Consider the following 17,878-nt stretch of genomic DNA (forward strand, 5'->3'; position numbering starts at 1 on the left):
GAGTGTTGGAAGAGTCTTTGTTTTGTGGTAAACAACCCTCCCTCCCGGGCCCGGGAGCGACCTGCTTTGGAGCCTGTATAGAGGAGCAGAATTTGACAGCTGTCAAAAGCTGTCAAATGGACTATTAATAGTGAAAAAAATTGCTGTTTAAGACCTCTCCGGATTAAAAGGAGTTACAATTGAACTAAAATTTTGAGAAACAAAGAAACAATAATAGGACAGAGGATTGTTGGAGAAAAGGTTACTCAGTAACCAGATTCCCTCTAGGGGGAATTCTGTGGAATTACAATGGCTGTGGGTGGAAAGATACTGAGAGAAATCGAAAGAATGTTCTCACTGGTGGGAACCCTACAGGAGCAGACTACAGCTATGAGTAAACAATTGACGACCTTGGATTTGGAAACAAGTAGTTCTGCTGAAAGTAGTGAGGGCCTGAGTGAGAAAGAACCCACAGCTGAATTTGAAACAATAAACAAAGAAGAGGAGAAGACAAAACAAGAAAGAGAACAAGTTATCTGGGAAAGTACTAACCAGAAGCCGACATCTGGAGAACACAAGCAAGGAGACTATTGGATTAAATCCACTCTAAGCCTACGAAAGATACAGAAGATGAAAGTGGAGGCCCTGGGACTTTATGGAATTCAGGAGCTCGAAATAAAGAAGTACAATTGGGGCCTCCACATAGACTTTGATTTTGACTATCAGCAAGACTTAGGCCTTGTGGAAATTCCTCAGCAGTTGCTTTTAAATATGGGAAGAGACTATGGACTGATTGGATTGATTGTTAAGGAAATCTTTCGAGACTCGATGATAGACAAAAAGGACTACCAACAAAACCGGCGGAGAGGGACTAAAAGAGAATTGAGAGCCTCGGATATCCGGAATCCAGGCTAAAAACTGTTATTTTGGACATGTCTCGGGAAAGGACGCAAAGCGGGGAGGGGAGGGAGGGAAGTATCAAATTTAAACAACACTCAAGACCAGGGGGTTTAGTATTAAGAAAATTATGTAAGAAAAAATGAGAAATCGAGGGAAGAGAATTGGGGTCCAACTTAGGGAAAATTTATTTTTGTTTTTTATAAAAGGACTAATATTAAGATGGAAGAAATGCCAACTTGCTGACATAAGTTTGGGAATAGGGATGCAGGGGAGGGGGTGGGGGGAAGTCAAGGACTAGGGTTAGAAAATAAGATTTTCGGGAACTATTCATGTTCGTTGTTTTTTATGTTTGTTTTGGTGTCTTGTTTGTGTTTATATAAAATGTGAAAACCCAATAAAAATATTTTTTTAAAAAAAATTATCATATTATAATCCAGATAGTCCGTCAAAGTTTCATGAAGTTTCTTGAAGAATTCAGCTTTACCTTCATTTGGTGCATAAATTCCAACTATCAAAAATTTTTCTCCTTGTACTTGTATCTCAACTGCCAAATATCTCCCTTGTTCATCTTTAAACATCATTTTTGGAGCCCATTTCTCTTTTACATAGATCACAACTCCTCTTTTTTTGACTTTGTCTGATGAGATAAATTCTTGTCCTAGTCTTTTGTTTATAAGTAATCTCCTGTGAGCTCTGGTTATATGGGTTTCTTGTAGGCATATCAAATCCAGTTGTTCTCTGTTCAGAATATGAAAAACTTGTCGTCTCCTCAAAGGCATATTGAGCCCATTACAATTCCAACTAAGGAATTGCAGAGCCATCTTGTTATTTTTCTGACACTCCTCCAACAGCTCCAAGTTGTTGCTCTTCCTCTGATGGTGGTGGAATGTGTCCAAACGAAAGATTCAAAATGTCTATTGCTCTCCTCTGTTCTGCAATTGGGTCCACAGTTCCCTTCTGTAGGTCCTCTCGGTTTCTTTCCAAAAATTTCTCTTTGTCTTGTATAGTCTTTATTTTCACCTTCTTCCCCTTGTAATCGAAAGACAATCCCTGTGGAAATTCCCACCTAAAGAGGATGGTATTCTTCTTTAACAAAAAAACCAGATCCTTATAGAAGGTTCTCAGATCCAAGATATATTTTGGGATGTCTTTAAAAATCTGTACAGCTGAATTTCCAATTTGCAAGGCCTTTCCAAAATGTAGTCTTAATATTTTGTCTCTTTCTTCCTTGGATCTAAGGGTAATCAAACAATCCCTCGGGGTCTTTCTGTTCTGTTTTTTACCCAGTCTAAACGCTGTTGTGATTTTAAATTCGTCTTCCTCCAAATCTTCCCAGCAGTCAGCAAACTCTTGTGTTAAAAACTCCATGAGATTGTCACCTTCGTTCTCTGGAATTAATCTCAATTTCAAATTTCTCTCTTTTCTCTGTAATTCCCACAAAGCCAGAGTTGCGTCATGCTCGTGCACCTTTTTGGCAATCGGTTCTAAGTTCTCTTGAGTCTCTCCAGCAATAGCTCTAGCTTCTTCCGCAATTTTACGTGTTGCAGAATTTTCCTGGACCAATTTGTTTATAGATTCTGTGTTCAGATCTAATCTTGCTGATAACTCTGTTAATTTTTGTGTATTTTCTGAGCTCTGCTTTGTTAGAGTCTCCAGGGATTGGTTTATCTTAAGTAAAGCTTGTGTCACAGCATCCATGGAGACAGCTGTCACTTTTTCTTGTCCTGTTATTCCTGTAGGTCCTGTAGGGGTTGCGCCTGTAATCGAGCCTCTCTTCTTTTGTTGCTGTTGCTGTTGCTGGTGCTGTTGTTGTTGTCTAGTCTTAGCTCTTGTGGCTATCTCTTCTAGTGGACCACTCATGTCCCAAGGTCGTTTCCCACGGGAACCGTTTCCGGATGGAAAATTCCACTGTCTTGAGCTATATCGGCCTTTACTTTACCCTCTAGGGGGAGCAAATCAAAATGTCCAGATACAGAGACAAAGAAAATGTCCAAATACAAAAAGAAAGAAAGAAAGTTTAAAACAAGTATATCAGGAGGCTTGTAAATATAAATTGCAGCAGTTTTCCAGTAGATACTGTCTCAGCCTACTCTGGTATACTGTAGCAAAAGAATCCAGGAACTTTGTATCACAATGTAACCTTCACAGGGAAAAGTCAGTTCAGTGCCCTATTGTCTTATTTAGCAGTCCGTTTCAGGTTATTGAGGCAGCAGAAATTTTTTTCTTTTAAATAGATCATGCAGTTACTAATGTCTCTTTTGCCTCCCCTCTGCCCTGCTAGCTAGAGGGGAGATCTAAAGTCCAAATGTCAGATTTAATTAATCAAAGGCAATGTCTCTTGCGGATGCAGCTTTAAAGTTTCGTTGCTTTCACTTTCATGCAGTCGGGGGAAGGCAGACTTCCTTAATTTTCACCTCCCCGTTTTCAGCCAAATTTCCAGACTTTAGTTTCAAATAGACGTTCAGTCTTACTCACGGGTTTTTTCAGTCCGAAATTTACAGGAAGGAATCGGCGCTCTCCGCTAATAGCGACGCGGCTTCACCCTGCGGGCTGGGTAGCGATTCTCAGCACCGCGCTCCCCCGATGTCGTTCCGGAGCCTTTAAAAAGGCTCTTTCTGCGGTAAAGGGGGGGCGCTCCTGGTGCCCACCGAATCTCCTCGTTCACAGGCTTCCGCGCCTGTGATTTTAGGGGTCCCCCGCTTGCCGTAGCGGGTCAGACCCGAACTCGCAGAGCAGTCCTCCTCCGGAGCTCGGAAAGAGGACCGCCATTAGCGCTGGCGCCGACCGGAAGTCACCCAGGGTCCTGATCTCTTGTGGCAGAGAGTTCCACCAGGCCGGGGCCAAGGCTGAAAAGGCCCTGGCCCTGGTCGAGGCCAGCCTAATCTCCCTGAAGCCCAGGACCTCTAACATTTTTTTATTTGCAGACTGTTAGATCCTCCGTGGAGAGGCGGTCCTAGGCTGTATTCATTCGTTTGGCCCAACGTGGGGCTCGTACCCATGACCCCAAGATTCAGAGTCTCAGCGCTCTGCCGCCTGAGCTACTCACACAGCTGCCCTCTTGTGCACCTCACCTCAAATTTGTCCGAATTGTGCATGCCTGGGATTGACTGCATGAGATGGGAGGTGGGGTGGTTCCCAAAGTCAGAGCTCAGGTAGCCAACGCGGAGCCGGCCCTCACTGCCTTTCAGGTCCTTGGGGTGCTCGTAAGGCGGCTTGTGGAGCACGTTGATCTAGCAAGGGGATTCAAGAAAGCCGGGTTACGGAAATGACATGGGGGTGGGGGACATGAGGCCACATCTTTGAAGTTGTTCCAATGTTACAAATATACATACCTTTGACTTGACAGCCCAAGAAAGACATGCAGAAAATCTATGCTTTAACCGACTCTCCTCATTCCGCCATTTGAACGAATTTGGGCTCCACCTCCCTCCATGAGCCAAGAAGCAGGAAGTCATGTAGGCAGCAGGAACAGGGCATCCCGCCAGAATTCCCCAAGCCTGAGAGCACATACACGGCACCCCACCGAGGGAGGGACCAAGGGGGCAACCATAGACATCTGCCAAGGCAGTTTAGCAAGGCAGGTGTTCTGAATGCCCATCTCCAGACAAGTCCAGTGGGAAAGGAAGTGTCAAGAGTTTTATTGTTCTTTCAGTGATGGAGATTTAAGGGGTCTGATAAAGGGACCTCATAGTGAATGCATAACCCTTGTATACCCCTCCTCATTTGTGATGTGCTAGTGATGTAGTGATGATGTATCAACGATGCTGCTTGAAGTGTATTCTGGGGGGAAGAAGGAAGTTATAAAAGTTGACATTGCCCCATGCTCGGGGTTCTTACTCCTGGGCAGACCTGTGGTGCAACAGTAAGAATCATGGTCTACTGACCACTGTTTTGCTCCAAATTACCGGGCTGGGACTTCCTCCTTTTACTGACAGCATGGACCCATGGGGGACAAGTGCCCCGGTGAGCTAGGCTGTCAAGGAGTCACTCACCCTGGAATTTTTTCGCTTAACAGCCATTGGCGCCAATACAGAGCAGGCTTCCTAAACCTTGGCCCTCCAGCTGTTTTCAAACTACAGTGCCCATCATCCCTGACCACTAGACCTGCTAGCTAGGGACCATGGAGCTGTAGGCCAAAAGCATCAGGAGGGCCAAGGTTGAGGAAGCCTGATAGAGAGCTCTACCTCTCTTTCAAATCAGAGCCGGCAAAGGCGGTGGAGTTCCTGCGCGGGTGCCTCGAGGCGGTTGGAGGGTGGATGGCAGCTAACTGGTTGAGGTTGAATCCTGACAAGACTGAAGTTCTGTGGTGTGTGGGTGGGTGGGGGGGACTCCCTGGTCCTGAACGGGGCAACTGTGCCCCTGAAGGACCAGCTGCACAGTCTGGGGGTCATTTTGGACCCATGGAGGCACAGGTCTGTTCTGTGTCCAGGGCAGCTCTATCTGGGATGCAGGATAAGACCCTCCCTGCCCACGGACTCTCTTGCCAGAGTGGCGCATGCTCTTGTTATCTCCAGCTTGGACGACTGCAATGCGCTCTATGTGGGGCTACCTTACTGCAATTAATCCAGAATGTGGTAGCCAGACTGGGGGCTGTGAACAGCCGCAGAGACCACATAACACCAGTCTTGAAAGACCTGCATTGACTCCCAGTACGTTTCCGGGCACAATTCAAAGTGTTGGTGCTGACCTTGAAAGCCCTAAACAGCCCAGCAGATGAAACTTTCCTCTGGTTGTCAATATTAAGAGGATGCCAGCAAGATCAAGCCTTTCTGTAAAATAAAGGATTTAAATCCAGTCTGACTGAGACCACATACCACCGGTCCCAAGAGATCTGCTTTGGCTCCCAGTACGTTTCCAAGCACAATTCATAGTGTCGGTGCTGACCTTGAAAGCCCTCAATGGCCTCGGCCCAGTAGACCTGAAGGAGCATCTCCACCCCGGACACCGGGGTCCCTCTCCCGAGGGCCTTCTGGCGCTTCCCTCCCTGCAAGAAGCCAAGTTACAGGGAAGCAGGCAGAGGGCCTTCTCGTGGTGACGGCCGCCCTGTGGAACGCCCTTCCATCAGATGTCAAAGAAATAAGCAATTATCTCACTTTTAAAAGACATCTGAAGGCAGCCCTGTTTAGGGAAGTTTTTAAATATTTAATGCTGTCTTGTGTTTTTAATATTTGGTTGGCAGCCACCCAGAGTGGCTGAGGATACCCAGACAGATGGGCAGGGTAGAAATAATAAATTATTATATATTATTATATATCCAAAGCCAACATGAAAGCATTCAAACTCTGACGGAACGGAGCGGCGCACACCTCTTCACAGCATAGACCCACCTTGTCCAGGCAAAGGTTCCCATGTCTCTCGGCAATAGCCTTTCGGAAGCCGTGAGACAGTGGATACAGCATGCTGTGATGGGGGTGCACCGAAGGGAGCCGGTTCTTCTCCAGCTGGTCAGCCACAATACTGACAAGCTTCTTCATTCTCTCGTCGTAATCGGTCCAATCACAGACGATCTGAAAGGGGGCAAAGAAAACCAGGGTTCTAGATTCAGGTAGGTAGCCGTATTGGTCTGATGAAGTCAAAATATATATAAAAATTGTCCAGTAGTGCCTTAGAGACCAACAAAGTTTGTTCTTGGTATAAGCCAGGCACCCCAAGCCTTCGGCCCTCCAGATGTTTTAGACTACAATTCCCATCATCCCCGACCACTGGTCCTGTTAGCTAGGGATCATGGGAGTTGTAGGCCAAAACATTGGGGGGGGGCGCAGGTTGGGGATGCCTGATATAAGCTTTTGTGTGCATGCACACTTCTTCAGATACACTGAAGCGGAAGTCCCCAGACCCTGATATACAGAGGGAGAAGTCCCCAGACCCTGCTATATAAGAGTAAGGAGAAGCCCCCAGACCCTGATATATAGTGGGAGGGTGAGTTGGGGTTTTTCTCCGAAGGGTAGTATGTGATAGGAATTTTATGGTTTTAGATATATAGTAATGTTCATAACTGCACATACATAGATCAGTACAAGAAGGCCGACCTGGAACCATTTTGATTCCTAAACTGACCAAATCCTTTCTCTGCAAGGTTAAAAATGGAAAAGCCTCCCCATTGTCTCTTCCTTTAATCTGTGTTTGAATAAGGTGTGAGCCTGTGACCTGGCCCAGGAAATAAGTATTTTAGCATTACAAAGGAATGGCCAGGCTCCCCAGAAAATCCAATCAAGTAACCTGCTAGACAGGAGATAAACAAGGAGAAGAGAAAAACAACATTTAAATTTCTGTGATGTAGGTGGGATGTATCTGAGGGGTGGTCTTAGGTTACACCCCTTCTGTGATGTATGCATAATGTTTCTGGGGGTGGTCCTGATCTAGAGAAGGGGAATTTCAAAAGTCTTTATAAGGCCTCGCAGGCCATTGTTCTGGGTCCTCTTCCTCTCCTGCGTGTGAGGGGGGTACCCTGTTGCAACAGATCAATAAAGATCAAGCTTACTAGCTGCTTTGCTTCTCAATATTCTCTGGTTGGCCTCTGTTATTTTCTCCTACCAATAGGGAACCTATGTAAGGACTCTATATGGGCTCTTGGATACCCCATAAGGGAAAAGGGCATATTTTTATTTACAACAGATGGCGACCACGCACGAAGGGACTTTTGGTTACCCGGATTCTGGAAACGAGGAAGGACTGGTTATCCAGCGCGCACCAGGCAGTTTGCCAGGAGGAATAACCAGTCTTCCATCGGTCCCAGGGTCTGGCAATAACTGGAGTTTCAGCGGGGCTAACCAGAGGAAGCAAATCTTGATCAGGCCGGCCTTAAAAAAACCAGTCAAGAGATCCCGGGATCACCAGGACAGCGCTTGCGAAGTGAGTATGAGTAGGAAAAATGGGTAGTGGGGTGGGATTCTGCAAACCACAGCAAACCTATACTTCTCAAATCCTTACTTCTTTCCTCACTTTAACTCTTGAAAAATTGCCTTCTCCTCCTTTCTGTCCCCTCGATCTCAACACCAGCCTTAGCCCTTCGGAGTATGCCCAGGCAAGGGTTGTGTGTGACTTCTTTCACTTAATTCTTTATGCCGACCTATTCCTTCGGAGTTTTGCCCAGAAAGGTCGTGCAATTTCTTCTGCACTGAAAACTATAATTCCCAAGACTATAACTCCCAGCGCAGCCGCACCTCTGCCATGGCGATCTTTGTTAGAAATGACCTGTGAACAGAGAACGCAAGGGCGCTGAATTCCTTTCCATCTTTCATATTCCAGAGTCTCAATCTGGCATTGCAAGTGTGCAAGCGTTCAGTAGGGACTCTGAGTTAGATTGTAAAAGGCAGGGAGGTTGCTGTGAGTTGTAGAATAGAGATTTGTCCAGGTATCCCCAGGTTTTTTCCCTTGGATCCCCAAGTTTTCCCCTCGGAGATTTGTCCAGGTATCCCCAAGTTTTCCCTTGGATCCCCAAGTTTTCCCCTCGGAGATTTGTCCAGGTTTCCCCAAGTTTTCCCCTCGGATCCCCAGGTTTTCCCCTCGGAGATTTGTCCAGGTATCCCCAGGTTTTTTCCCTTGGATCCCCAAGTTTTCCCCTCGGAGATTTGTCCAGGTATCCCCAAGTTTTCCCCTCGGATCCCCAGGTTTTTCCCCTCGGAGATTTGTCCAGGTATCCCCAGGTTTTTTCCCTTGGATCCCCAAGTTTTCCCCTCGGAGATTTGTCCAGGTTTCCCCAAGTTTTCCCCTCGGATCCCCAGGTTTTCCCCCTCGGAGATTTGTCCAGGTATCCCCAGGTTTTTCCCATCGGAGATTTGTCCAGGTATCCCCAAGTTTTTTTGTCCAGGTTTCCCCTTTTCCGGACCCTTCGGAGTTTTGCCCAGGTCCAAAACCCTTTTAATTGAAAATGGGTGCACCTCAGTCAAAAGAAAAATAGTCCCCAGACCCCTGGCGTGAAAGAAGCCCAGTTGGTGCTTACTTCCCGCCTGGACTCTGACAGTCCCCTTCAATTTGTGTTTAAGAAACGTTTTTCCTGTGTTTAAATTGTACTTAGGTAACATCCAGCAGCTGCTTATCTTAAATGTGCCATCTAAAATAAGAATGCAAGCTTGCTCCAAATTCTAAATCTAAGGAAGCCATGTTGAACCTTATCAGTCTTAAAAACAAGACAAAATGGAGAATGGAGTGTGCAAATGTTTATTTGAGAGAGGCTCTAAAAGAGTTTTCCTCCCAAGTGGTAAAATCCTGTATACGTGCTACTTGTGTTCTGAAAGGAGGATTACCCCACCTCCTTTCTCTAGTTTCAGTGGGGAGGGTGATTTTAAGTCTAATGGTAAATGTTGTGTTGTAACTTTTGAGTTTGTGAGTACATCTGTGTTCCAGTCTAAGTTAACCTAATGTTTCTAGTTAACCTAATGTTTCTGCTGCAAAAGCCTAGTTGAGCCAACTGCTCTCTCAAGCTAAAATGCAGTGTATGTATTTCATTAAGCATATGCCTATGAAAGTATGGTGTTCCTTCTAAGAAAAATATCTGAGTCCAGTTTTAACTTTGATCTGGTTGGACAGAAGAGTTATTGTAAGGCTCCTGATATCAGTCTCAATAAGATGTCCTGGCCTTTTTTCTTAGAAAATGCCCCCCCCCCCTTGTTTCATTCTCTCTTTCAGGTTTTTTCCTTCTCCTTCTTATTCTGTGCCAGGTGTTGTAAATAAAAATATGCCCTTTTCCCTTATGGGGTATCCAAGAGCCCATATAGAGTCCTTACATAGGTTCCCTATTGGTAGGAGAAAATAACAGAGGCCAACCAGAGAATATTGAGAAGCAAAGCAGCTAGTAAGCTTGATCTTTATTGATCTGTTGCAACAGGGTACTCCCCTCACACGCAGGAGAGGAAGAGGACCCAGAACAATGGCCTGCGAGGCCTTATAAAGACTTTTGAAATTCCCCTTCTCTAGATCAGGACCACCCCCAGAAACATTATGCATACATCACAGAAGGGGTGTAACCTAAGACCACCCCTCAGATACATCCCACCTACATCACAGAAATTTAAATGTTGTTTTTCTCTTCTCCTTGTTTATCTCCTGTCTAGCAGGTTACTTGATTGGATTTTCTGGGGAGCCTGGCCATTCCTTTGTAATGCTAAAATACTTATTTCCTGGGCCAGGTCACAGGCTCACACCTTATTCAAACACAGATTAAAGGAAGAGACAATGGGGAGGCTTTTCCATTTTTAACCTTGCAGAGAAAGGATTTGGTCAGTTTAGGAATCAAAATGGTTCCTGTGCTGATCTATGTATGTGCAGTTATGAACATTACTATATATCTAAAACCATAAAATTCCTATCACAATATTCCCCCCTTTGGGGCTAGAATTTTTCTTAAAAATTTTTGCCCCACAAATAATATCGTATGTTGTAAATGGATGTGTTTGTATAAATATATCATAAAAATAACACATGTTGCGTTTTGCTACTAAATTACTTGTGGCATTCTAACACTTTGGGAGAGACCATTTACTCAATAGTGTTCTATGCTTTACACCTAGCAGGAAGGTAAGGTCCACTAATGACTGAAAAGTGCAGTTTGCTTCCCCCCCGCCATTTTTGTGTTCTCAGGTGTCAAGGTAGCTCTTCTGAGGTCTCACACTGACATAGTGCTACAGCAACACATCCTGTCTGTTGAATCCCCTCAGGGCTTTCATTTAACCATGTCGCCTGGCATTCACCATAGCTGGCACAGGTTTGGGCATCTCGTGAGGGAGAGGTCTTCGCCTTGGCCTTTAGCTATGGGATTTTATTATAGGCTGTGGTCTCGCACTCGCACAATGGGAAGTTGCTCACTTGCACTTAAAGGACCAAAAAGCTAATTGCAGCCTGGATACACTTGCCCAATTCAAACTGAGTCCAATTTGAATTTATCTTGCCCCATGGTTCTCAACTCTTCAAACCAATCTGTTAAAGAAAACCATTCTTAAAAAGGGCACTTTGTCCAAATAAGTCAATTTAACTCTATAAGGGATCATTCCTGCTAAACTAAAGCATATCCACCTTCATGTACCTGGTGTTTTATGGATCCAGAAGTTTGTCCTTGGCAAAACGAGGTTTAACACATATTAAAATGGATAGGGAAAGATTGGCATAGTGTCAGGTGGGACAATGAAATGTGGTTATCTAAACATTGGACTACACAATAGTGTGAGCTATTAGAAAGTATAAAATGCATGAGAATTCTCCATTGGTGTGTAAGCAATAAGACATTAAACATAAAAACAGTTACACACAATATTCCCCCCTTTGTGGAAATTACACTGTCAGACACATTTCAACATTCTTACATAATAACACATAATACAAAAAAAACCAACTAATTAAATATCTGTTACATATCTTGACACAATTGTGATCTTTTACGTATGTATCTTTTGAATCCTGGAGCAGAGGCTTGAGGTTCAAGTGAAAAAATGTCCTTGCAATTCAACTCCTCCCCCCTTTGTCAGCCCCCCCCCCCGTCAGTCTATAGCCTTTGAAAGAGATAACTGTGGGCACTTTGAAAACTCTGGTGTTGCAGGTCTTGTGAGTTGAGGGGTTGTTGCTGCTTTTCATCATTGCACATCTGTAGAAGTGATATCCTGTAAGGGGGCAGGGTTTTGGGGAGACTTAAACACACAGTTAGACAAGGATGGGGGAAAAGGCAAAAGGGATGTCCTTGAGTTTTCCGTGGGAAGCTGCAGATAATAACAATCTTAGTGGATTAAACATTTTATTCATTATCACATTTCCATATAATTACTGTTATTATCTGCTAAGTTTGTTTGCTTTCTTTCACTTAATAAAAAATTACTCCACATGTAGAGAAAGAGAACTGTAAAAAATACAAGAAAGGTTAAAAAATAAAAAGAAAGCAAAAAATTAGATTACCAGTTAGATGAAAATGGACTTGACACAAAGACATCAGATTCAGAAAATAACTATTATTAAATAGTACAAAGATATTATCAAAACCACACATATTACTACTGGACTGAAAAAAAAAATGGGAAACCAATGGGGAAAACTTAAAATTCACCATGTGCTATCCAATAAAAGAACTTCATGAGACTGACTTTCAACATGTGATGAACATGTCCCCAAAGTAAAACACACACACACACAAATGACCTATGAGGAACCAAAAATAAATAAATGCTAAGACACACAATTAATAAGCAACCTGAAGTAACCTGAAGTAATCTGTTTTGGCATTCTAACATCACAAATGAAAATAAAAGTGTTTCTTGATGTGACATCAGCTGTAATGTTAATAGCGGAATATTGGGAAATGAGTTAATACCAATAAAAATGAATGGCAATTTAAAGTTGTGCAGGTACCTTGCACTAGCCAAAATGACAGAATTAGTAAGAAATGCTCAAACAATGTTTGGTTGTGCTTCGATTAACTTCATAGACATCATGGAGAAACTGATTAAATAAATGAAAACAGATTATTTGTAACTTAAAGTGTCAAAGGCACAAAGAGATGGAAGTTACTAATACAGCAGGGATTCAGACTTGTTTCACAGAACAGAAAGAAAGTTGCTGTTTGGCTTTAAGGGAAGAAAGACAAAAAGAAAAACAAATGCAATTACTTTTTATAGAGTATTTAAATCACTGTTTGCATCCCCTCATTATCATTTGTGCTGTGGGAGAAAAGAAAGGACACTCTGTTGAAAGGGAAAATTATTTCATGTGAGAGGTCTGTCAGGAAATGCTGTTCCTAAAATGCATAGGCATATACACACCTGTTGAAAGGGAAAATTATTTCATGTGAGAGGTCTGTCAGGAAATGCTGTTCCTAAAATGCATAGGCATACACACACACACACACACACACTGTTATAAAATCTACTCAAGAGAGGAACTCACAGTGGGAGTGCTTTGATATTACCTGTGAAAAGAATTTGACATGTCCAGTACTTAACTCTTTTGTATTAAGTAGCCCCTGGAGCAAAACACATTAAGGGTGATTTCCCTCAATGGCTATTTGGAAAGGTTTCTCCCTGCAGCACACTGCTCTCCAAACCTTCTCTCTCCCCCCTCCAATCTCTCTCTCTCTCTCTCTCTCTCTCTCTCTCTCTCTTTTTTAAGCTGATCTAGCCTCTGTGCATGTGCAGAGTTCATGCCTCAGCAAACCTTTTATACCATTGAAAATGTTGCATCTTTTGGCTCAATTAGAATAAGGAAGGGAAAGGTAAGGAGTAGATTTTAAAAATATGGTTAGATTTTAAAACAAAAAAGAGAAACTCAGCAATTCAAGTATTCACCATTCAGCCCAAGCAAAGGAGTGCTTCCTTTATGTACAGGAAAGGGCTAATATCCCTCTGGCCATTCGCGGAACAATCAACCGCTCTCTTATTTATGAGTAAAAATGGCCAGAGAGTTAGAATTCATAGGATTATTTTATTTTATTTTTTTAACATTCTCAGTCATGGTCAAGGCTAATTCTACTTAACTATATGAATTTTTATGTGCTTAAACTTTGAGTAGACTTTTAAGTCTGATTTTTGTAAATAATAGACAAAATGATAAACACTAATCACTTAAATGCCTGATATCACCAGTTCTGCTTCAAACATCACGAGCAAATCTGGGCTGAATTTCAACACATCAGTTACAAATTGGGAAAGTTGAAAGGGACCTGGGGTCATCTAGTCCAACCCTAAAATACAGGGTTCATAGCAAGATTTGTACTACCAGAAACACACACATTCACCTCTCACCTTTAAAAACAAAGAGCAAATCTGGGCTGGATTTCAACTCATCAGCCACAAATTGGGAAAGTTGAAAGGGACCTGGGGTCATCTAGTCCAACCCTAAAATACAGGGTTCATAGCAAGATTTGTACTACCAGAGAGACACACACATACTTATGTACACAGACACAACTGGGGAAGAGACCACAAGCCATGCGCCTATCATGTACTATGGAAGAGGAAAATAAAAGTACCCAACCCTTTTAGCAGATCTTGAAGCTAGTTTGAGTGAGTGTTTACTTCCTTAGACTAAAGAGTGAAAGTTCCTAGATAAATTATCTTTAAAGACTGAAGTGAACATTTTTCCTAAGATAGGGAGAGGATCTCTTATAAAGCATAGTTAAAACAACCATAGATTTGATTTAAAAGGAATACAAAAGTGACAATTTTTCCTGAACTTGCAGAGGAATAGTAAGCCTAATCTATGCCCCCCCCCCTTTGCAGTTTCCTTTAAAGGAAGCTTACTCGGGAGTAAATTTACCTGGCACAGAATAAGAAGGAGAAGGGGAAAAAAAACAAAAAAAACCCTGAAAGAGACAGAATGAAACAGGGGGGGGGCATTTTCTAAGAAAAGAGGCCAGGACGTCTTATAGAGACTGATACCAGGAGCCTTACAATAACTCTTCTGTCCAACCAGATCAAAGTTAAAACTGGACTCAGATTTTCTTAGAAGGAACACCATACTTTCATAGGCATATGCTTAATGAAATACATACACTGCATTTTAGCTTGAGAGAGCAGTTGGCTCAACTAGGCTTTTGCAGCAGAAACATTAGGTTAACTTAGACTGGAACACAGGTGTACTCACAAACTCAAAAGTTACAACACAACATCATTTACCATTAGACTTAAAATCACCCTCCCCACTGAAACTAGAGAAAGGGGGTGGGGTAATCCTCCTTTCAGAACACAAGTAGCACGTATACAGGATTTTACCACTTGGGAGAAAAACTCTCTTTTAGAGCCTCTTTAACAAACATTTGCACACTTCATTCTCAATTTTTGTCTTGTTTAAAGACTGATAAGGTTCAACATGGCTTCCTTAGATTTAGAATTTGGAGCAAGCTTGCATTTTTATTTTAGATGGCACATTTAAGATAAGCAGCTGCTGGATGTTGCCTAAGTACAATTTAAACACAGGAAAAACGTTTCTTAAACACAAATTGAAGGGGACTGTCAGAGTCCAGGCGGGAAGTAAGCACCAACTGGGCTTCTTTCACGCCAGGGGTCTGGGGACTATTTTTCTTTTGACTGAGGTGCACCCATTTTCAATTAAAAGGGGTTTGGACCTGGGCAAAACTCCGAAGGGTCCGGAAAAGGGGAAACCTGGTCAAAACTCCGAGGGGGAAAAACCTGGGGATACCTGGACAAATCTCCGAGGGGAAAATCCTGGGGATACCTGGACAAATCTCCGAGGGGAAAAACCTGGGGATACCTGGACAAATCTCCGAGGGGGAAAACCTGGGGATACCTGGACAAATCTCCGAGGGGAAAAACCTGGGGATACCTGGACAAATCTCCGAGGGGAAAACCTGGGGATACCTGACTTAATCTCTATTCTACAACCCACAGCAACCTCCCTGCCTTTTACAATCTAACTCAGAGTCCCTACTGAACGCTTGCACACTTGCAATGCCAGATTGAGACTCTGGAATATGAAAGATGGAAAGGAATTCAGCGCCCTTGCGTTCTCTGTTCACAGGTCATTTCTAACAAAGATCGCCATGGCAGAGGTGCGGCTGCGCTGGGAGTTATAGTCTTGGGAATTATAGTTTTCAGTGCAGAAGAAATTGCACGACCTTTCTGGGCAAAACTCCGAAGGAATAGGTCGGCATAAAGAATTAAGTGAAAGAAGTCACACACAACCCTTGCCTGGGCATACTCCGAAGGGCTAAGGCTGGTGTTGAGATCGAGGGGACAGAAAGGAGGAGAAGGCAATTTTTCAAGAGTTAAAGTGAGGAAAGAAGTAAGGATTTGAGAAGTATAGGTTTGCTGTGGTTTGCAGAATCCCACCCCACTACCCATTTTTCCTACTCATACTCACTTCGCAAGCGCTGTCCTGGTGATCCCGGGATCTCTTGACTGGTTTTTTTAAGGCCGGCCTGATCAAGATTTGCTTCCTCTGGTTAGCCCCGCTGAAACTCCAGTTATTGCCAGACCCTGGGACCGATGGAAGACTGGTTATTCCTCCTGGCAAACTGCCTGGTGCGCGCTGGATAACCAGTCCTTCCTCGCTTCCAGAATCTGGGTAACCAAAAGTCCCTTCGTGCGTGGTCGCCATCTGTTGTAAATAAAAATATGCCCTTTTCCCTTATGGGGTATCCAAGAGCCCATATAGAGTCCTTACATAGGTTCCCTATTGGTAGGAGAAAATAACAGAGGCCAACCAGAGAATATTGAGAAGCAAAGCAGCTAGTAAGCTTGATCTTTATTGATCTGTTGCAACAGGGTACTCCCCTCACACGCAGGAGAGGAAGAGGACCCAGAACAATGGCCTGCGAGGCCTTATAAAGACTTTTGAAATTCCCCTTCTCTAGATCAGGACCACCCCCAGAAACATTATGCATACATCACAGAAGGGGTGTAACCTAAGACCACCCCTCAGATACATCCCACCTACATCACAGAAATTTAAATGTTGTTTTTCTCTTCTCCTTGTTTATCTCCTGTCTAGCAGGTTACTTGATTGGATTTTCTGGGGAGCCTGGCCATTCCTTTGTAATGCTAAAATACTTATTTCCTGGGCCAGGTCACAGGCTCACACCTTATTCAAACACAGATTAAAGGAAGAGACAATGGGGAGGCTTTTCCATTTTTAACCTTGCAGAGAAAGGATTTGGTCAGTTTAGGAATCAAAATGGTTCCTGTGCTGATCTATGTATGTGCAGTTATGAACATTACTATATATCTAAAACCATAAAATTCCTATCACACAGGTAAATTTACTCCCGAGTAAGCTTCCTTTAAAGGAAACTGCAAAGGGGGGGGCATAGATTAGGCTTACTATTCCTCTGCAAGTTCAGGAAAAATTGTCACTTTTGTATTCCTTTTAAATCAAATCTATGGTTGTTTTAACTATGCTTTATAAGAGATCCTCTCCCTATCTTAGGAAAAATGTTCACTTCAGTCTTTAAAGATAATTTATCTAGGAACTTTCACTCTTTAGTCTAAGGAAGTAAACACTCACTCAAACTAGCTTCAAGATCTGCTAAAAGGGTTGGGTACTTTTATTTTCCTCTTCCATAGTACATGATAGGCGCATGGCTTGTGGTCTCTTCCCCAGTTGTGTCTGTGTACATAAGTATGTGTGTGTCTCTCTGGTAGTACAAATCTTGCTATGAACCCTGTATTTTAGGGTTGGACTAGATGACCCCAGGTCCCTTTCAACTTTCCCAATTTGTGGCTGATGAGTTGAAATCCAGCCCAGATTTGCTCTTTGTTTTTAAAGGTGAGAGGTGAATGTGTGTGTTTCTGGTAGTACAAATCTTGCTATGAACCCTGTATTTTAGGGTTGGATAGACCCCAGGTCCCTTTCAACTTTCCCAATTTGTAACTGATGTGTTGAAATTCAGCCCAGATTTGCTCGTGATGTTTGAAGCAGAACTGGTGATATCAGGCATTTAAGTGATTAGTGTTTATCATTTTGTCTATTATTTACAAAAATCAGACTTAAAAGTCTACTCAAAGTTTAAGCACATAAAAATTCATATAGTTAAGTAGAATTAGCCTTGACCATGACTGAGAATGTTAAAAAAATAAAATAAAATAATCCTATGAATTCTAACTCTCTGGCCATTTTTACTCATAAATAAGAGAGCGGTTGATTGTTCCGCGAATGGCCAGAGGGATATTAGCCCTTTCCTGTACATAAAGGAAGCACTCCTTTGCTTGGGCTGAATGGTGAATACTTGAATTGCTGAGTTTCTCTTTTTTGTTTTAAAATCTAACCATATTTTTAAAATCTACTCCTTACCTTTCCCTTCCTTATTCTAATTGAGCCAAAAGATGCAACATTTTCAATGGTATAAAAGGTTTGCTGAGGCATGAACTCTGCACATGCACAGAGGCTAGATCAGCTTAAAAAAAAAAAAGAGAGAGAGAGAGAGAGAGAGATTGGAGGGGGGAGAGAGAAGGTTTGGAGAGCAGTGTGCTGCAGGGAGAAACCTTTCCAAATAGCCATTGAGGGAAATCACCCTTAATGTGTTTTGCTCCAGGGGCTACTTAATACAAAAGAGTTAAGTACTGGA

At 43.0% G+C, this 17,878-nt stretch overlaps 1 protein-coding gene across 1 annotated transcript in view; it reads right to left on the bottom strand.

The window, feature by feature from the left end:
- Positions 1 to 3,906: 3,906 nt before the first annotated feature.
- Positions 3,907 to 17,878, bottom strand: part of LOC308578188 (uncharacterized protein) — a gene marked incomplete at its 5' end in the record, with an annotated part of 43,497 nt that continues 29,525 nt past the window's right edge. Inside the window, 2 exons of the mRNA XM_081178441.1 lie at positions 3,907 to 4,109; positions 6,207 to 6,386. Coding sequence (XP_081034567.1) covers positions 3,918 to 4,109; positions 6,207 to 6,386 — 372 coding nt within the window. The remainder of the gene's footprint in view (positions 4,110 to 6,206; positions 6,387 to 17,878) is intronic.

The sequence above is a fragment of the Podarcis bocagei genome, assembly GCF_964188305.1.
Source record: "Podarcis bocagei genome assembly, chromosome: W".
In the NCBI taxonomy this organism is placed as follows: Eukaryota; Metazoa; Chordata; class Lepidosauria; order Squamata; family Lacertidae; genus Podarcis; species Podarcis bocagei.